The following is a 21943-nucleotide window of genomic DNA, read 5'->3' as shown; positions in this document are numbered from 1 at the left end:
ATAGTATGATCTAGGAGATCAGAAGAGACTAGGAAAGAGACAATGAAAATGAAATTATCTGATTTATGTAGTGATTGAAAAATTAATAGTAATCTAGATAAAAGCCAAGTCCAAGAAATAAAAGACACTGAGAACCACGGCTGACCTCCATTTGAAATAGAATGATCATTGTTCAAGTAATCTCTGTAATAGCCTGAGACTTTCCATGAACTCTTATCCCTGCTGTAAATTTCTCCTTCAGTCCTGAACCACCATAGTCAGCTGTCTTAGTCATCTAGTGCTGCTATAACAGAAATACCACAAGTGGATGGCTTCAACAAAGAGAAATTTATTCTCTCACAGACTGGTAGGTTACAAGTCCAAATCTAGGCCATTATTTCCAGGGGAAGGCTTTCTCTCTCTGTTGGCTCTGGAGGAAGGTCCTTGTCATCAATCTTCCGCTGGTCAAGGAGCTTCTCAGGTGCAGGGACCCCATGTCTAAAGGATCCGCTCTGCTCCTGGTGCTGCTTTCTTGTTGATATGAGGTCCCCCACTCTCTACTTGTTTCCCTTTCCTTTTATTTCTTGTAAGATAAAAGGTGATTCAGGCCACACCTCAGGGAAACTCCCTTTACATTGGATCAGGGATGTGACCTGAGCAAGGGTGTTGCATCCCACCCTAATCCTCTTTAACATGATCTAATCTTGCCTCATCAACCACAGGCAGAGATTAGGATTTACAACACTTAGGAAAGTTATATCAATCACAAAATGGAGGACAACCACACAATACTGGGAATCATGGCCTAACCAAGTTGACACATATTTTTGGGGTACACAGTTCAATCCATGGCATCAGCTTTAGCTTTTTTGTTTGAAATTAGAGCCATGCGTGTATTTTTCAGTGATGTAGGGTTTCCACATTGGAAAATGATTCAGCTTGTTGTTAGGTAGCATTGAGTTGGTTTCCAATCATAGCGACCCTGTGTACAACAGAACGAAACACTGCACCATCCTCACAATCTCTGCTGTGTTTGAGCTCATTATTGCAGTCACTGTGTCAGTCCATCTCATTGAGGATCTTCCTCTTTTTTGCTGACCTTCTACCTTACCAAGCATGCTGTCCTTCTCCAGGGAGTAGTCCCTCCTGATAACACGTCCAAAGTATATGAGACAAAGTCTTGCCATCCTCGATTCTAAGGAGCATTCTGGCTGTACTTCCAAGACAGATTTGTTCATTCTTCTGGCAGTCCATGGTATATTCAGTATTCTTCACCAGCATCATAATTCAAAGACATCAGTTCTTCTTTGGTCTTCCTTATTCATTGTCTAGCTTTCGTGTGCATATGAGGTGATTGAAAATGCCATGGCTTGGGTCAGGCACATCTTAGTCCTCGAGGTGACATCTTTGCTTTTGAACACTTTAAAGAGGTCTTTTGTAGCAGATTTTCCCAATGCAGTGTGTCATTTGATAGATTCTTAACTGCTGCTTCCATAGGAGTTGATTGTGGATCCAGGTAAAATGAAATCTTAGACAACTTCAGCCTTTTCCCCGTTTATCATGATGTTGCCAATTGTGGTCCAGTTGTGAGGATTTCTGTTGAGGTGTAGTCTGTGCTAAAGACTGTGGACTTTGATTTTCATCAGTAAGTGCTTCAGGTTCACTTCATTTTCAGCAAGCAAGGTTGTGTCATCTGCATATCACAGGTTGTTAATGAGTCTTCCTCCAATCCTGATGCCATGTTCTTCATACAGTGTAGCTTTTCAGATTATTTGCTCAGAATACAGATTGAATAAGTATGGTGAAAGAATACAACCCCGACACACACTTTTTCTGATTTTAAACCACACAATATCTCCTTTCTCCATTTCAACGACTGCCTCTTATTCTGTGTACAGGTTCCACGTGAGCAATTAAGTGTTCTGGAATTCCCATTCTTCGCAGTGTTGTCCATAATTTGTTATGTTCTACACAGTCGAATGCCTTTGCATAGTCAATAAAACAGGTAAACATCTTTCTGGTATTCTCTGCTTTCAGCCAAGATCCATCTGACATCAGCAGTGATATCCCTTGTTTCATGTCCTCTCTGAATCCAGCATGAATTTCTGGCAGTTCCCTGTCGATATACTGCTGCAACCGTTTTTTGATGACTTCCAATTTTCCTAGATTCATACTTCCTACATTCCATGTTCTGATTATTAATGGATGTTTGTGGCTATTTCTTCTCACTTTGAGTTGTGCCACAGCAAATAAAGGTCCTGAAAGCTTAACTCCATCCATGTCATTAAGGTTGACTCTACTTTAAGGAGGACTCTAGTCTTCCCCAGTCTTATTTTGGGTACCTTCCAATCTTAGGGGCTCATCTTCCAGCACTATATCCGACAGCGTTTCACAGCTATTTGTAAGGTTTTCACTGGCCAGTTTTTTTAGAAGTAGATCACCAGGTCCTTCTTCCACCACTCGTCTGTCAATTTGTTGTACCGTGGGAGCTTGTGTGTTGCTGTGATGCTGGAAACTATGCCACTGATACTTCAAATACCAGCAGGATCATCCATAGTAGACAGGTTTCAGCAGAGCTTCCAGACAAAGACAAGACTAGGAAGAAGGACCTGATTCAGCTTAGTGGATATATTTTTGTTTTTATTTGACTGAATTAGCAAAGATAATTTCTTCTTTCTTTTTTTCCTGTCCTTAAATCATGACAAAAATACATAGGTTGTTTAATCTACTAGCAAAGCTGAATACTTGCATCATCGATGTGTTATGACTAACTTGTTCTCTGTAACCTCAAATGGTTATGTGGTTCCTAGGTTTTCAATATGTGTATTACTAATATTATTGACTTATATGGGATATTAGCATGCTGGCTGCATCTTATCAGAGTTCCCTAGTTAAAAGAATTTTAGATGAAAAATAAGCATTTAAGGTGAAATCTTTTAATACAATACCTTTTCGTGTCAAAGCTACAATTTATTTACATGAAAGACTCAAATATAACAAAGAACATTGATCAGAGAAGAGAAACTACTCTTTTTTTTATCTTCTTTTAAAACTGCTCTTTCAAAGGTAAAAATGATTTACTTTTAATCCAAGTGTGATAGGTAATTTTTAAAATTTTCGGAATGGAACCAGACTACCGTTTGTAAGCGGGATGCTGCAAATTATTTTTTTTCTCCACAAAGCTGAAGATCATGGGGCGGGTGTGTGTGTGTGTGTGTGTGTGTGTGTGTGTGTGTTGAAAGCTAATAGGTCATTGGATTTCTCTTTCTGTACCCAACCTAACATTTTAATTTAACTGTAATTGCCTTTTATATGGAGATGTTGATCACCAAACAAAGGAAGTTTTAAAGATTTACCACCAACAACCCAGTAAATAGCCTTAGGATATAAAAGTACGAACAAGATATTTTTAAATTGTGCCACAATTTTGATATATTAGCAGCCATTTGTGAGCTTTTAGCATCTCCCTCTCCCTTGTTGACCCTCTCCTTCACCAAACATGATGTTGGTCTCTTAACAATTGATCCCTCTTGATAACATATTCAAATCAGGTGAGTCAGACAGTGTGTGTTGTGATCCATAAGGTTTTCATGGATTAATTGTCTGTAGTAGTTTGCTAGACCTTTCTTCCTAGTCTGTCTTAGTCTGGAAGCTCTGCTGAAACTTGTCCACCGTGGGTGACCCTGCTGGTACTTTAAATACTAATGGCAAAACTTCCAGCATCACAGCAATACGCAAGCCACCACAGTACAACAAAGTGACAGATGGGTTGTGGATTTCAACATTACATGCATTTTATTAAAAGAAGTTAGATATTTTGGGCAGAAACCTTTGTGTTATGTTTTTATTTTACCCTCATCTTACATTTATTTTCAATTTCTCATTTTCTTGTGTAATTTTCTGTGCTTACAAAGCCAAAATCCTGATACTTAAATAATGGTATTATCCAGAGTGAAGTAGTCAGCACCATCTGCTTTATACTTTTTTTTTTCCTCGTCCACTGCAGTTCCGTTCTGTCTGTGCCATCTTTCTTTTCAGTGTCATTGAAAGATTAAAACTTTCTTAAACTTCTCTTAAGACTTTTAGAACTTAGAATGTTTGTTTTGAAATTATAGCAACCATTTATAGGTAAAACTTTATGTTTACCTACCTAAATAGTGTTATAAGGCAAGACTGTGTCAGCTCCCCCAAAGGAAAAGTCAGTAAATCACTCTCAGCCAAGATTTCCTTGTGTTTTAAGAATAGTTTAAAAGACACATACTTACTATAGCATATCCTTTCTGGCAAATGCTAGAGTAGAAGTTACCAGGTCAGATGATGAATCCTTTCGTCCATTACTAAAGTTATTCAGAGGGCATGCACTATATCTGATTGAAGGAAGTGACCCTTAGACCTAGGTAAAAGGGACACCTGCCCTGGGTACCATACTTAGAGGGCCCCACTATGGCTTTCCTGCAGCCATACCCCTCCCACAGGTCAAGGAGTATGCAAGGCCAAGAAGTGCCCACCTGGATTTAACGCCCTTTCCTTCAACATGGCATTCCATATATTGGGACCCCAAAATTCGCTGCCCAAATTGCCCTAATTCGCTTCCTGGGTCTGCCTGGGCATCTTCCCTGGTCTGTTCAAGGAGTCGTCAAGGTTTTTTATGGGGAAAGCTAATGGGCCAGCTTGAAAGTATTAGCTGGTGTGTCCACACTCACATAAGACCCCACTCGCTATCAGACAGAGCCATGAGTGAGAAGAGAAGGGAGATACGCCGTAGTCAGTGGGAATGCAGCTCCCATCTCTCGGCCATCTTCCTGCATGGAACTCTGAGGAGTTCAAGAATCCTAACCTTAAACCTAGCCTTCTAGGACATTGTTAATGAATTTCAAGGTACATATCCAAGGCATAGAACATTTTACTTAATAGTTTTTGTCTGATTTGTAACTTTAAAATACTTAGACATATGGTATCTTTGTCTCTTATTGTATTCTCACACTGGGTCCCATAGGGCCTGGAGGTAAGGAAGAAGACATCATTTGAACCTTATTATCTCCTTGGGGGCTATGTCCTTTGACCCTTTGGTCAGTCCAGTACTGGAATAGGCCTACCAGGATAACTTTAGGGTGGTACCCTTAGCCATAATTTGGTCCAAGCCCATGCCCTGGCAGTAGAACAGGGTAACCTGAAATGATGCCCCCAGATTTTTGTGTGCTGTGATACTCTCTAAACTTATGTACATGCAGAGCCATTATGGTAGCAGGTGGAAAGATTTAGTGACCTGGGTCTTCAGGAGGCAAAAGGGAGAATGGAAGAAGGGAAATTAAATGAAACTGTAGCCAAAGTGATTTCTTAGGTTTATATGTGAATTTCTTTTTCCACTAAGCATTCATTATTGGGTGTTGGGTCCTCGCCTCCTTTAAGATCTGGAGTAAGTCTTTCTGCACCTACCTAAATATTTTTAGGTAAAAAAGAAAGAGAATAATTAGAATAAGAAATGCTTTATTAAAGTTGATTCCTTTATGTCTCTATAAATACTAATGTATAACAGAGGAAATAATGAAACAAACCAATACCATCAATGGTGTTTATGCCCAAAAGAGAATTTACAAGTGAAAATATTAATGCTTTCAGAGCTTCTGTAAAGAGTTTTCCCAAACCGAATAGTATTACTTTGCTCTAGATACAAATATTTTCTGAGCTTAGGATGTTATTTTCAAATCTTGCCAGTATTTGTAGAAATACTAGATTCATTTTCTTTGTTTGCATATTAGTACCACAAGCTTGGCATTTCTAGTTTTTCACTTATATTAATTTTCTAGATAATCAAAACTTATGCCCTAGAAGTAAAAGTTTTTGTTTTAATCAGTTTTTACAGTTAAAATGTTTTTATATATGTAAATATATGTATATGTACACACACACACACACACACACACAAACATAGAGACACAAGAACATATATTTTTCCTACCTTCTTTATCAGATAGATATTTCTAAAATTATTTAATATTGCTAATATTGTGAAACCTTAAATGGAGTTTTAGGACTTTTCCATTATGTAAGAAGAGACTTTAGAATGTAAATTTGTTATCAGATATTTATATGTAATATATATATATAATTTAATTATATAGCTGTTAATATAAGGCCTTAAAATTTTAAAAGATGGAATTATTAAAAAATGAATTTAAGAAGAATTAGGTTTTCATTTCTTAGATCATAATGATTTTAATATTCTATGATAAAAGACATGGAGAAAATAACATTCATTTAATAAAGTTCATCTTTCAAATTATAGAAATATTTACAGCTTCTAGAAAGTAAATATATCAGGAAATAAAATGAAGAAATTAACACTATAAGATTTTCAGAATATTGATGAATTTTAAAAAATTATAAGACATTTTAGTGAAATTCAAGCTTCCTAAAGAGCGAAAGCTGAGTCTCTGCTTCACTTGGTGGGTCTAGTATTACTCCTTATTTAATTTATTCTTCAATAAAAGAAAACAAATCACTTTCTAGGTTTGTACTGCAGAAAGTGCCAGTTAATTTCCAAGGAAGATGTTACTCATGATACGAAGCTTTTCTGCTTGATGCTGCCACCAAGCACTCATCTTCAGGTGCCAATTGGGCAACATGTTTACCTCAAGCTAACTATTACAGGTAAGGAAAATGGAGGCTTTTGGGGAATGTTTTCTTCTTTTATAAGCAGTTCAAAATCACTACTAATGTCTTTAGGAAGCAGTCATTTAAGTTATTAATAAGTGTTTCTGGGCAGCTATATTTAAGTAATGATTCTAGCTTTGTAGATGTTGTGCAGTTACTTGTTGAAACTATTGCCATGTCACAGTATCATATGAAACTAAGAAATTGCCACTGGTCAGAGAAATGGCTCCACCACAATAAAGAGCTTTATAAATATATTCCTGACTGTAAGAATTCTTATTCTCTTGTTTTCATCCTAAAATTATCTCACTTGTTTTAAATACCCTTCTTAATGTTATGTCCAACATTTTCATGACCTTTTGAAGCTACAAAAGGTGACATTTGCATAAGCCCTGGTGGCCTAGTGGTTTGGTTCATAGTGGTACAGCTTGACTGCTGACCAAAAGGTCACCAGTTCGGATCTACTGGCTGCTTCTTGGAAACCCTCTGGGACATTTCTACTCTGTCCTGTAGGGTCACTATGAGTCGGAATTGACTCGTCAGCAACGGGTTTGGGTTTCTTTCAGTAGTGTTTTTAGAGCAATTAGTTTAACATATTACCAGCCAGGATTTGATAGATATAGTATATTATGATGGCACTATTAAGTTTTTGTCTTCATTATCACTACTGCCAAGTTACCATTCAATAGCTGGCTATCTTCAGTAGTGCAGTTACTTTCAAGTAATTTAATTTATAGATGTAGTACTTTTGTGTATATCAGGGAGCCATGTGTACAACTTTGGTTTTTCAAATGTTTGATGACTCTTCTTTGGAATCTGGCTAGCCAAAAAATAACATGAATATGTATGTATTTTACCTTAATTTCTAATATTATATTTTTAGAGGTAGTTAGATTAACATTCTATTCATTCTCTTACAAGTAATATATAGTATATTAAAACATTAAAACAATTCAAAATATAAAAGTGAAATTCTTCCCTTTTTCTCCCCCAAATGATCCCATTGTTAAAAGTTTGATGTATAATTGAAATTATTATGTAAATACCATCTTACATCTCTATGGTAAACTTTGATACCATTTTTTTATAGCCCATTACAAAGTTTATGTGCTGAAGGAACAGATGGTTGTCTAAAATTATTAACCTGGATACCTATTAGTTTATGCCACATTTAATAAAAATAGACTGCTTTATATTATGAGTAAAGTATTAATTTGTTCAAATTATTTCAGCACATGTAGGCTGGGAGTAGGTATACATATGTCATATACATATAGAACATAAAGTTAGAATTATATATACACTAGGTGTATAGTTTTAAATATACACTGATAGCATCATAAAATTTGTATGCTTCATCTTCATTCAGAGCTTTTTCTATTTTTAGAATTTAATTTCTTTGTTGTGACTTTTTTAGGTACAGAAATAGTGAAGCCATATACACCTGTATCTGATTCCTTACTCTCAGAGTTCCAGGAACCAGTTATTTCCAACAATAAATACATCTACTTTTTGATCAAAATCTATCCTGCTGGACTCTTCACACCAGAACTTGATCATCTTCAGATTGGTAATTATTTTTGTGTGTGGGTTTTTTTTTTTTTTTTTTTTTACTTCATTTGTGCTCTAGATTGGCTCACATGCTGTACTGCCCTCTAGTTATCTCCATGTAGGTGTCTTTCAAATATCTTAAAGTCAGCATGTCCGCAACCAAAGTCATCCTCTCTCTGTGTGTTCCAACCTATCCTTACTCCTCTATTCCCCATCTTTATTATTTACAACATCAGTGTTCATCCTTGACCCACTCTGAAGACTTGAGTCATTTCTGAGTCTTCCCACTTTCTCCCTCCCCATTCTAGTCAGCCACTAAATTCTATTGAGTCTACCTCCCTCCCAGTGACTTTGTAATCTCTCCTCCCTCTCTCTTCTGCCGTGCATCAAGAGTTAAGTCTTCATCATTTCTTTCTTGGCCTCTAACTGGTCTCTCAATTACCTCTAACTGGTGGTGTCTCTCTATCTTCATCTTCCAGTACCTTCTCCAGACTTCCTTGAGAATAGATTTAATCATGTTGCCCTGCAGCTTTGTAACCTCTAATGGGTCCCTGTATATATACTGATTAAGGCTTTGGCATGGCCTACAAAGACCATGACTCTCCAGCTTCTTCTCTTGCTACACAAAAACACTCGTGCTACTCACATTCCACAAGTTTGTCATCATTCATAGGTCCGTGCATTTGCCTCACCTGGGATGCCCATCAACCCTTTTTCTACTCATCAAGTACCTTTTTTTAAAGTCCCAAGTAAAATCACTTCCTTTATGATGCCATCTTCATATGAACCCTTCAATAACTAAGACTTTTTTTTTTTTATTGTAAGAATAAATAAATTCCTTCTTTGCAAGACTTTGAATTTAAGGGCAGAGATTATCTTATCTTTGTATCTCTATTACCTAGCATAACAGTTGATGCATAATAGGCACTCAATAAATGTTCTTTGAAAGAATTAATAAAAGAACTATAATAAGCTCTGTTAATATTTGGAGACCCCTTTTTTTGCTTCTGTTCATTTTTCTGTTATCTTCAACTTTTCAGAGCCTTTGCCCAGTAGCAAAAATGCTCTCCTCTTTTTCAAGGCAGCGTTAGCAGTGCATTAAGGTAACAGTGAGGTAGATCACCACAATTTGGAAATACGTTGCTTTCTGAAAGTTAAACTTACAAGTCTACACATAATGGATGTGACTCCTCATCTTTGGTTACATAAACCAAAATATTGTATACAGATATGAACCTAAAGAATTTTGGAATACCCACAAACCTAGTGAAGGTGGCTATCATTTTGTGAAGGGAGGACTGACAGATGATTGTAATATAGTAAGTGGAAGCTTAACCGACGGTATTACAGGTAGTCCCCAGCTTACAACAGGGTTCCATTCCAGCGACTCCATCGTAAGTTGGTTGTGACATAAGTCGAATGGTTCAATTTTATTTTTTGATTTTCATTATTATTGCCTTTTATTATCAGTATCTTTATAAATCTGACTTTCATTTGTCTTTAGGGGTTAGAAATATTACATATAAACTTACAGATATATTTTAGCACATACATACATACATAAAAATACATAAATCATAAAAATTTACTTTGATAATGAGGAAGAGTTGGATGATTTTGGCATTTTTTCAATAGTGGTAATAACTCCACTTGTGGAAGGTTCTGGATTATCTGTATTATTCCTGGGAATAGGGGTGGCATTTCTTCATTTCTTGTCAGAAAATTAGTGAGAGTTGTCTATATGGTTCTTTTTTTTTTTTCCTTCATACGTTTTGCAGTAACATCTCACTGCTTCCCAAATCTATTGACTTTAGCAAAGCTATCAGCATTTGGGTCCATGTTTTCAAGCAACTGAAGCCCCTGATTTAGTTTAGAAAACTAAATCCATATGGCAATGTTTTGAACAGTAAATCATAAAATTGAGCATCTGTGAGTGAATATCTGAGAATGACAACATCAGAAAATTACATGCTGCAGCACTGTATATAGTACATATTACTAATGATAAGATGTACCAAAAAAAAAAAACAGGTGGTCATAAGTTCGGTTCGTTGTAACTCAAATACGTCATAAATTGGGAATTACCTGTATAACCTATTTATAGAGATTTTGTGAGTAGAGCAGAATGGAGAGCTAGCCTAGAGCATGGAAAAGGAAAACTCAAAGAGCAAGGTCAGTGCTTTTTCAACTTGATCCAGGGGAGACAGACATGGCATAAATACTTGTGTCACTTAGAGAGTAGTATACTTGTATGGTAGTGATGACTCATGAAGCCTCACTATGGCCTAATGAACTACCCCATCAAGTTATCTGCATCTTTTTTTCAATCCCATGTTTACCAAGCAATTTTTATATAATCAATTTGGCCTTTAAATGTTCTCATACTGGGAAAGAAATGCTTTGGATGGGGCATGTAATGTTCAGCTCACAATGTACATATAGCCGCTGTTATAAATCACTTGACATTCTGGTATGTGTATGTTAATCTTTTGTGAATTTGATTAACATCAGTTACCCTGCCTGAGTCTAATTAATTTTATGACATTGGAAGGACTGGTTTATAGTCAAAAGTTACCAAGTTAATATCATCCTGTGAGGCTTCTTCATTAAAGAACCAACTGGCTTTTTCCTGATTGCTTCCTAATCTTCTGGTCTGTTTCAAACCCTAACAAGGAGCTTGTATTACCTTACAGTACTTAGTTCATCAGTTACTCCAAGATTCTTCTGTCCTGCTATGGAAAATAAAGGAAAAAATGTGAGCACCCAGGCATTTTAAAATAAGTCAGAATATTTGAAATTATTTCTTAAAATGTAAACAGCTTTATATTTCGTTTTTAAAATTACATTGAACATTTCTGAATCTAATCCCAAAGGCAGCTCTTGTATATGAGTAGTACTTGGTGGTTATATCAACTGCATTGTAGAAAATGGCCACTGATTTCTTAACTCTGTTGTTTCTAGACTGGGAAGTAGCATGCCCCAACTGCAGTCAACTGCTTTTCTGATCTTGATTTGTTTATATAGAAATTAAATTCAGAACAGCTCTTGTTTTAATCAATAGGTATTTTCAAAGATTTGATGGAGAAGTTAGAACATATACTAACATAAGATTTTAGAATACATTTCTATTTCAATTTTCTCTCCTAGTAATCTTATTCTTGTGGTCCATAACAATATGTATATAGTGAATATCTACTCTCTACCCTGGAGCATGCAAGACAGGTGTACATGGACTCTGCTTTTGAGATGCTTTTAATTTTATTTAGCTATCAGTTCTTTATTGATAGTTTGTGGATAAGTACTTTGCAGTCCTTTGTAAATTAGAGCTCCAGATGGTTTGGGAAAATAATGTTGGGAAATGAGTGTAACAAAACCTCATTATTAATTTGATTATAATGACGTAATGCAGACATACTTGGGAATCTACTGATTACCCCTAAAATTCCATACATACCTTAAAACTGAGATGTGGTCTGCAAGTTAAGCATTCATCTTGTTGCTTATCAAAAGTATCAACTGTAATTTAGCCTTCTAGTTTTTCTGCTTTTTTTCCCCCTGATTTTGTTTATATTTCATTGTTTAGGAGATTATGTTTCCATAAGCAGTCCTGAGGGCAATTTTAAAAGATCTCAGATTCAAAAATTAGAAGATCTCTTTTTATTGGCAGCTGGAACTGGCTTCACACCAATGGTTAAAATACTGACTTTCGCATTGACTAATATACCCAGTCTCAGGTACGTAATTTTATTTCTTAATTACTATCTTTGTGAAGCTATTAAATTAGTATACAGTATTCTAAATTGATTAAATATGCGATGGACCTCAATAGACATATTCTTATTCCTTCAGTCATCAGTCCCAACTATTTTCTTAACTTGGTTCTTTTATTGCATTTCAGTTTGCTTTTGGTTACCTAATTGGCACAAAAAAACATTTCCCTAGTTCACCTTTTGACTTTCCATTCGGACGTATTTTAAATGTAATTGAAATAGTTTTTTTTTTTTTTTTAACTTTTAAGGAAAGTGAAGCTGATGTTCTTCAATAAAACAGAGGATGATATAATTTGGAGAAGCCAGTTGGAGAAATTAACGTTTAAAGATGAGAGGTATTAAACCAGAATTGGCTCTGCGTTTAACTATTCATACATGTGTAGTCAGTCAAGGCCTGGCCTTCTTTGGTTGGAATGCTGAATTGACTAAGAAGCAAAGAGTAAACTAATCAGTGATTCTCTAAATGTAATAGATAATGCTCCTCCTCCACCCCCCCATCCCCAAATTCTGCCTGATAAGATCAAGGAGACATCATATATGTATTCATAAAATGTATACTGGACTTTAGGATTATGTTATGTTGTTTACACTGAGTTGGGCTTCGTTGAAAAGGGTCTTGTGTAACCAATTTGGTAATTCAAAATTTTCTTCTTGTAATAGGTGGATCAAATAAATTTGATAAGGATGGATTAAACAAAATTAAACAGATTTCTTTACTGCAGAATTTCTTAGAGATTTTAATTTGCTAATGTCCATTGTACTTTCCAAGAAGGAGGTTTCATAATGCATTGTTTACCAAAACCCTCTTCCTTTTTGTTGTTTGTCTGCATTAACACTTACTAATAGCCCTGTCCCTAGTGGTCGTCAATACACACTTTGGAAAATGCTGGTATGGGCAGTAGAAAAGTGTTCAAGTCTAGCCAAACAGTGCTAGAATGAGGCAACAAGAATAGCAAAGAGAAAAATTTATTTCATTGAGAAAAGAACCCTAACATAGTCAACTGAAATAAGAAGGTAATTTAAATGGGTATACGCCCCATCTCCTTAAAGAGATTTGAAAGCAGTAGGAAGTTCAGAATGTATATTTTAGAAGAAGAGTGAATTTGACAAGCCATCAAACTTTCTAAAGCATTTCTGTGAACATTAAAAGCTATTTGTAAGACTTTCAGGACTTGATAAGTTGTACACAATATCTGAAGTAAATGTTTGTGCTTATGGTAGTATGGTATAGATAAGATTTTAGACCTTTTAAGGGTTAGAGTTAAAGACCTCAGAAACTCAGTTAGCTGTCTCAGGGGCTCCAGGTTCTTCTGAAAATTTTCCAAATATACTTAATAAGGTAATGCTGTGATTCCCCCCCACAACACACACACTATCTTCCGTTGCTCTCCTTTTCTCTTTTAATATTAATAAAAATATCACTTGTCATAGAGTTGATTCTGACTCATGGTGAATCCATGTGTTTCAGAGTAGAACTGTGCTCCATTGGGTTTTCAGTGGTTGTGACCATTTGGAAGTAGATCTGCGGGCCTTTCTTCTGAGACGCTGCTAGGAGATGTATTCAAACAGCCAGCCTTTTGGTTAGTAGCCAAGCGCTTAAGCATTTGAGCCACAAATTAACTTATTTATTTATCCTTGAAATATTTACTAGTCTTACCTACATAAATGGGCTCAAACTTAGTAACCATTGTGAGGATAGCTCAGGACTAGGCAGTGTTTCGTTCTGTTGTATATAGGGTTGCTATGAGTCGAACTGACTTGATGGCACCTAACAACAACAACAAACTACATAAAACATAAGCCTAAAAATATTTACTGTATTTCAGTAGTGGTATGGCAATTTAGAGCAAGATTTAAAGAAGTATAGGGATAACAATAGAGGGTCCTGGACAAAGCTGGAGAAAAATGTGGAACAAAATTCTAACTTACACACACACAAAAGAGACCAGACTTACTGGTCTAACAGAGCCTGGAGAAACCCTGAAAATATGGCCCCCAGCCACCCTTTTAACTCAGTACTGAAGTCACTCCTGAGGTTTACCCTCTAGCCAAAGACTAGACAGGCCCATAAAACAAAAACGAGACTAAAGGAACACACCAGCCCAGGGCCAAGGACGAGAAGGCAGGAGGGAACAGGAAAGCTGGTAATGGGGAACCAAAAGTCGAGAAGGGGAGAGTGTTGACATGTTGTGGAGTTGGCAACCAATATCACAAAACATTATGTGTATTAATTGTTTAATGAGAAACTAATTAGCTTTATAAACCTTCATCTAAAGCACAATAAAAATAATAATAAAAGAAATAAGTAATAAGATTTAAAAAAAAATCCTAGGCTTTCAAGTAACTTCTGCACTAATTTTCAAGGTAGCAAATTGGTAATAGCATTTAGTGAGAAGTGTGAAGACCTAAATTCCAGATTTCATTCTACCCTTCACTAGCTTAAAACTTTACTCAGAAATTACTCAGCTCTCTGGATCTGTTTCTGTCTGCAAAATGAAGTAATGACATCTTTCCTTCTTACTTCATAAAGCTGTTGTGAGGATTTGAGGAAACAGTATAAATGCTTAGGAAACTGAGAAGCCCTACTTTAGGTATGTGGTTTTAAAGGACCCATACATACCTGTGGTTGGTTTCTGTATTAACTGTTTGAGCTTCTGTTTTCCTAAAATAAACATTTCAGCAGGTACAACTAGGTTTTTTAAAAGATATTTCTGGAAGTTTTTCAACAAAAGTGTTCTTTAAGATAGTTCCCTTATAAAAAAAATCCATTTTACCATTATTTTAATGACTAGGCATTGTACTTTTAGTCTGTTAATAGGAGTTAAGCATCATTGAAGAGTTAATTGGTAAAAAGGAATGTGGTGACAGCCTCCGAACATAAAGTGTCTTTTAACATAGTCAACTCTGTTTTTGTTTTGTTTTGGTCTACATAATTTGGGTTGGTGGAATTGCATAGGCTGGAGTATTGAGGATGAGGAAAGGCCCCTTTTTTTCACTTCTGGATGACTGGCTCTAACAGCACTCACCAGGTGAGTGATATTCTCCAGTTTGCTGAGGGAAGCGGTATATAGTGTTGAGACTTCTTGGCCGCTCTTTATCCTCCTTCTGCTCGTTCTCTTTTTGCCTGCTCTCCTTTGCTTGCTGGTGTACGTGCTCTCTCTCCCTCCTCCCTTCCTCCTTCATCTTCCGGAAGACTTAGCTCTCTCCCTGCTGGAGGCACTCTATGGTACTGGCTACTAGCCTTGTATGATTTGCTGTTGGAGACTCTGGTCAGGGTCTCACTGGAAAACAAAAAGGCCATGCTTATGAGGTGGCTTTGGGACATTCATCAGGAATTTTACCATAATCTGAGGCTTTATGCAGGAAGAGGAGAAACCTAGCCTGAAAAGTTTATTGATGTGATTTGGCAGTACTATTCTGTCAAAAATAATTGTTGAGCCCAATACATAAAAGGAAAGTAAACATTCAGATTTAATATAAGGTCATTTTAATTAGGAGCCCTGGTGGCACAGTGGTTAAGTGTTCAGCTTCTAACCAAAAGGTCAGCAGTTCAAATCTACCAGCCGCTCCTTGGAAACCCTGTAGAGCACTTGTGCTCTGTCCTGTAGGGTCACTATGAGTCAGAATCGACTCGACGGCATGAGTTTTTTCTTTTTCTTTAATTAGTCATATCTGTATTTTAGTTAGTGGTCGAGGCTGTTTTGTATATTAAATCGCCCCTTCCTGTTTCTTAACTCCTCTCTGTCACTTCTAATTCAGCTAATAAAATTTCTAATGATGAAATTTTCTTGATTAAATTATTATTGGATTATGAATTAAAAAAGAAATCTCTTAGATTTTGTAGTTAAAACAGTGAAATGCCTTATTTTTTGTAGGATTTGGTCTCAGCCTTCTACTAAATCCTTTGTGGAACAAAGAAAGATAGTAAGGATGGATACTGAGGCTAGTATATGATCTAATGTTTTCAGCAGCTATTCTGTGTTTGTCCTCAGTTTATCTAGATAACATCATGAGCAAATGAAGTTCCTAGAAACACATGATATAGTGGAAACTTATTAGCCTTATGACCTTGAGCAAGTTACTTACCCAGTGAGCCTCATATCCATACCTGCTTCATAGGATTGTCTGGGTATGGGATCAGTAAGATAGCATATATAGGTGCCTAGCACAGTAATTGGCATAGTAGCAGATTATTCATTCATTAGCTCATGAAGCATTTGTGCCTACTATGGACTCATATACAGTGGTACAACAGTGAATGAGATAACGTGTTGGCTTATTTTCTCACCCTGTCCAGGGAATATAGCTTTTCATTTTCCCTCATTGCTGGGCTCAATAGAATTGCAAGAAAATAAGTACTCAAGTAGTACTTTTTTAGAGTATTTTTCTGTTTCAGTCAGTTTTCGTATTATTAAACATAAAATAAAATTTGAACTGAAAAAAAGTAAGTTTACCCAAATTTATCCAAATATGTTATTATACTTGACCATTAACTCCAGCAGTTGGGATTCAATTCATAGCATTCCAAATCTAGCAAAATCTTACACATTTATTTTTCTTAAGACAAATGAGAAAAAACGGAAGACTAATATGTGCGATAGTGCATCTCGGTAATTACTATGTAAAACTGAAATCCAAATTAAATTTCACGTATCTTTCCTTTAAATATGTGAGCAACGTTTTTGAGGCGCAGTTGACTTGTTCTTGTACAATTGGCCTACTCCTCACCCACCCTGAGTAGAATGCACTGGCTCTGTGAGTTTCTCTGCTTTTGCAGAACTAATTTTGGGCGTGGACAGTTTGACAAAGAGATAGTCTTCTGGACAATATTTTTTAATATATAAATATAACAAGTATTTTTCTTCTCTTTCAAAGCCATTATTTTTGGAGGCAATACCCTTATTATAGTAAAGCTAAGTAGGGCATTCTTTTGTACAAATAGTGCTGATTTTTTCCCTCTTATTTATAAAGTTAACACATATTTATATCAAAAAAGTGCAAGGAAGACAATCACCCATAATCCTGCCACCCAAAGCACAACCGTCAACATTGTAGTCTGTATTTTTGTGCACACAAGCACACACGTACCATTTTTGTTTTGTTTGTATTTTTAAAATAACACTGTCAAACCGACTATACTTTTTATAACTACATTTTCTGCTTATTGTGAGTATTCTATATAGAGAATACTCTAAACCAGTAATTCTCAACCAGGAACAATCTTGCCCTCAGGAGACACTTTTGATTATCACAATTAGTGGAGGCGGTGCTACTGGCATCTACTAGGTAGAGGCCAGGAATGCTGTTAAACATCCTACAATGCACAGGACAGCCCACCCGTAACAAGAAATATCCCGCCCAAAATGCAGTAGTGCCGAGGATGAGATGTCCTGCACTTTACCATGATTTTGAATGGCTGCATTCTATTAAGTCATATGGGCATAGCATAATTTATTTAACCAGTCCCCTACTATTAGACGTAGTAATTAGAAGTTATTCTCTACTTCTCTATTTAGGACAAAAACTTAGAAGAATAACTAAGTCAAAGTGTTCTAAGGCTGTTAGTACATTTTGACAAGTAGTCTCTAGGAAGGTAAAGCACCCAGTACAGAATAAACACTTAATATTGTTAATATAATTATTTTTTCTCTGGAAAAGATGGAGTTGGTAGTTGCAACATAAAGGAAAGAGATAGAAAGGATTCCCAGCAGCAAGGGAGTGTGTCACAAAGGACGGGGGTTTATATACCCAGTTACGTGCACCAACAGAAGGTCATTTTGCATCACTTTAAGCATTCATGTGCTCACTATTTGCAGTATGTGTTTAGCAGTGGGAAAAGTGGAGATGTATAATCTGCTGTAGAAGTCTAGGGAGAGGAAAAAGTAATTCCATTTAAGTGAGGGTGGGCATATCAGAGGTTCATGAAAGAAGGGCCTTTTGAGCTGGGATTTGGGAAACAATTAGCATTTCTGTGAGTAGGAAAAGAAATTTGGGTGGTGGGATTGCATGAGCAAAGACTGAAGACCAAGCTGTTCAGAGTGTTTTAGTGAAAGAGCAGAGTCCAGTTTTGTTGAAGTAAATGTAGTGCATGGAGGAGAACAATGTGAAATAACTTTGTAAAAATAAAACCATTAAACCTTATTATATCAGTTTTAGAAGAAGTCTTAGTGGTGGTCGCTTCTAATTTTCTTGTACAGTCAAAGAATCAGGGTAGGCTAAAATAAGGTGATGGAAAAGCTTGAATGCAATTCATATATTAAATAAATATTATATATTAGGTGGACATAGGAAGGTCCAGCAGTACTCTGCAGCTGCCTCCGTTTAGTGCTCACAGGCTCTGTACCTAACAACTGACTATATTACTGTGCTCTGGTGTCAGTACTGAGACTAGCAATGTATCAGTTCCATTTAAGATAGAAAAAGTTAATGATTCCAGAAGCGTAAGTGAACAGTGTGCCTGAACCCGTTTCTTTTTCCCCAGCCCATGATGCATATAGATACCCAGGCCCCTAATCTGGACCTTTATACCACTGTCTGTCCCTCCCAGGAAATATTTTTCAAATGATGTGTTTCTTGGAATATGTTCTTTGAGATGTTCATATGTTCCCTCCAAAAGGACTCTGATTAAATAATAGGGACAATGTATATACCATATTACCTTCTTGAAGTTTCACTGTGAGCCTGACATATTAAAGACTGAGAAATTCTGAAGAAACTTATTTAACTTGTTTTAACCCAGTATGTCCTGAGTTTATTTGGTAGGTTAACCTTTTTTTTTTTTTTCATGGAATAATCACTAACATCTGGAGGAACACTAACATTTCATCAGATTCATTTTGAGAAATGGTTCCATAATATGTATTTTAGCTAATCTTAACCCCTAGTAGTTTCTTTTGTGAGCTCTTTTTTCTATGAGCAAATAGCAGGTTTTCCTAAAGTTTCTAATATTTTTCTTTAGCCAGAAAAGCAGGAAAAGCTGAGTCCTAGAGTCGCTGTGAGTTGGAACCAACTTGACAGCACCTAACAACAACAACAGAGATTCTGGAATACTATTCTGTGGGCAGTGAGGAACTACTGAAGCTTTTAAGCAAACAAGTTGCAGGATTGGATTTGGGATTTTAGGAGAACTAATCTGGAAGCATGGAGTCCTAGTGGCGCAGTGGTTAAGAGCTCGGCTGCTAACCAAAAGGTCGACAGTTCCGGCCACTCCTTGGAAGCCCTGTGGGGCAGTTTTGCTCTGTCCTGTAGGGTTGCTATGAATTGGAATCGACTTGACAGCAGTGGGTAATCTAGAAGCACTGTGTAGCACAGATTAAGGCTAAGACTATTATGGCAGTGTTTTAGACGAGAAACATAAAGGCCTGATCTGGAGTTGTGCCAGTAAAACTGGGAAGGCAGGGGACATGTGTAAGAAATATGAAGGAGGTAGTTTTTGGAAGCTGCTGGGTTGGAAGAGGAGGGATAAATTGCTGAATGATTGGAGGCTTTGGGTGTAATTTACACTGAATACATTTCTATTTTGAGATTTTCATCTCCAGTCACTATCAGTGTACTTTAAAATATTTTTTTTTTTATAAGCTTACTTACTTCCATTAACCTTTAATAGCACATGAGCATTCATCAGAAGCAGGTCTGTTCTGTCTCTGTTTTTCCCGTGTTGCTTTGCACCTTATGAATTATTTCTATGTATTTGCAGGTAGCCTTCTCAAGAGTCCTAGTCCTTTCTATCAGTTTGAGAGGAATTTCAGAATGTTTACTAATATCCCCCTCATAAACCAGTTGCTGTTGAATTGATTCCAACTCATGGAAACCCCACATGTGTTAAAGCAGAACTACGTTCCATAGGGTTTTCAATGGCTGATTTTTTGGAAGTAGATCTCCAGGCCTTTCTTTTGAGGTCCCTCTGGCCTCAAACCTCCAACCTTTTAGTTAGCAGCTGAGGGCATTAATCATTTGTACCACCCAGGAGCTCCTTTACCTCCAGCAAATCATGCTGTAATTGTTTCAAGCAGTAAGTTGGCCTTCATTCAGAAATTTCAAAAGAGAAGATTCCACGGTAACCATCTATATTTGAGTGTGGAATAAGAAATTCTTCATTAAAGAATTCATGAGTCATAATGAGATTTTTCCTGCTCCAGTTTAAGCTCTTTTCTCAGCCTGTAAAAAAGTACATAAACAGAATGGCAACCTCTTTATAATATCCCCAGATTGTATACATGCTGCCTTTTTACTTTTTTCATTGAGTGCCTAATAGTTATAGCCCAGGGACCATTTTGTAAGTTTACACCATTTATGCAAGGATCTCAGTTATCTGTCACCATTTAGTAGATGCCTACAGAAAGTGTGCCACTGATGAGGCCTTTTTTCTTCCTTTCTTTTTATTTTTTAGCATCCCAATAAAGGAAAATTATGAATAGGTACTTATTGCAGATGACTGGGACTTCAGCATTAATTCATATGTCTTAGCAACTATTATCCCAGGAATAGGCTCATTGGCAGTAAAGCCAGAGGACACTATCTTTTATCTTTTAATTTAACAGGGCAATTGCTATCTTTTATCCAGATGTTTTTGTATAATTGGAAACTTCTTAAGACAGTGATTCTTCAGCTGCTTTTGGGTTCCCTTTGATAATTGATGACAAGTTATGGGTCTTCTTCCCAGAAAAATGCACTTAAAAATTCACACAGATTTTTATATGTAATTTCATAGATCACATAGCTTTGTTCTTCTAATTTTTATTTTTAGCCAGTATGACTTCTTTGTAAATCATTTATTTATTCATTAAGTATTTTTTTGCATATGTAAGTTATCTTAATTTTAAGTGCCAGGAAGGAAAAAAATAGATTAGCAAAAGAGAATAATTGGAGAGACATTTTGTATAGGGTGGATTAGCACTGCCACTAATACTAAATGGAAACCATGAAGGTGAGAAATAAAAAATAATTCCGTAGGTGGTTTTGAATGTAAAATCATAAGTATTAGAATTATAAAAGATTACGTAGTCCCCCTACCTCATTTTACAAATGGATAATAAGACCTGGAGGTTGGGTCTAGGAGCAGAGCTGAGACTGGTCTGTTAGCCCCCAGGCGTGGCACTCTTATTTGGTTTGTGCTGATTGTACTAGACTTATCAATTCTTGGTAGCCTTAAACCAGCTGAGACATGTGATGTGAGGGCAGCTGTGCCAGCCACATCTTGTTTCTGTTCTGATATTTGGTTCCCCAGCCCCATCAGAAGAGAAACTGTTCATTTCAGCTTTTTACCAAGATTTAGATTAATACATAGTCAATTCCTGCTAATCTTCAGAAAATAGCTCAATTACTCACTGCAGTACGTAGAAGTGTATTTGATCTGGTGCTGTTGAAAATGAGAAGAATTAATTGTGCTTGGTAAAATGGAGCAAAAGTAACAGGTACAACATATAATTTTAAATGTATTGTGGCTCATGCCCATCGATTCACTGAATAGATTACTAAGCCTGTGGGAAGAAATGATCTGAAGTTACATTGTGAGACTTGATTTGATGTTCTTCTTTCTCATTTGAATTCCATACCGTCTTTTTACTTTCATATATTTCAATCCATAAGTATTTGAGTGCCCCCTGTGTGTTGGCCACTAGGAATACAATGAAAACCAAAGCAAACATTGTCTCTGCTCTTCTGGATCTTACAGTCTAATGGGAAAGGTAAACATTAATAAATAATTGTTTCAGTGACCACATATTTACAACCTGAGGTAAGGGCTGTGAAGAAAAGGAAAACTTTTCTATAGCACATGTAACAAAGGACCCTAGACTAGGGGGTACAGTGCTTCCCTGTGGATACTTAAGCTAAGAACTGAAGAGTAACCCGCTGCCGTCGAATTGATTTTGACTCCTAGCAACCCTATAGAACAGATTAGAACTGCCCCATAGGGTTTCCAAGGAGTGGCTGGTGGATTTGAACTGCCAACCTTTTGGTTAGCAGCCAAGCTCTTAACCACTGTGCCA

General features: G+C 36.5%; 1 protein-coding gene across 3 annotated transcripts in view; it reads left to right on the top strand.

The window, feature by feature from the left end:
* The window catches only part of LOC101355222 (cytochrome b5 reductase 4), an 86064-nt gene that overhangs the window by 59216 nt on the left and 4905 nt on the right, over nucleotides 1-21943 (top strand). For all 3 annotated transcript variants that reach the window (XM_004386041.1, XM_023740366.1, XM_023740367.1), the window contains 4 exons: nucleotides 6490-6630; nucleotides 8051-8203; nucleotides 11768-11918; nucleotides 12203-12289. In XM_004386041.1, the coding sequence (XP_004386098.1) occupies nucleotides 6490-6630; nucleotides 8051-8203; nucleotides 11768-11918; nucleotides 12203-12289 (532 nt within the window). The remainder of the gene's footprint in view (nucleotides 1-6489; nucleotides 6631-8050; nucleotides 8204-11767; nucleotides 11919-12202; nucleotides 12290-21943) is intronic.

The sequence above is a fragment of the Trichechus manatus genome, unplaced genomic scaffold, assembly GCF_000243295.1.
Source record: "Trichechus manatus latirostris isolate Lorelei unplaced genomic scaffold, TriManLat1.0 scaffold00154, whole genome shotgun sequence".
NCBI classification, from domain to species: Eukaryota; Metazoa; Chordata; class Mammalia; order Sirenia; family Trichechidae; genus Trichechus; species Trichechus manatus.
This window is presented reverse-complemented; position numbering and strand designations above follow the sequence as displayed.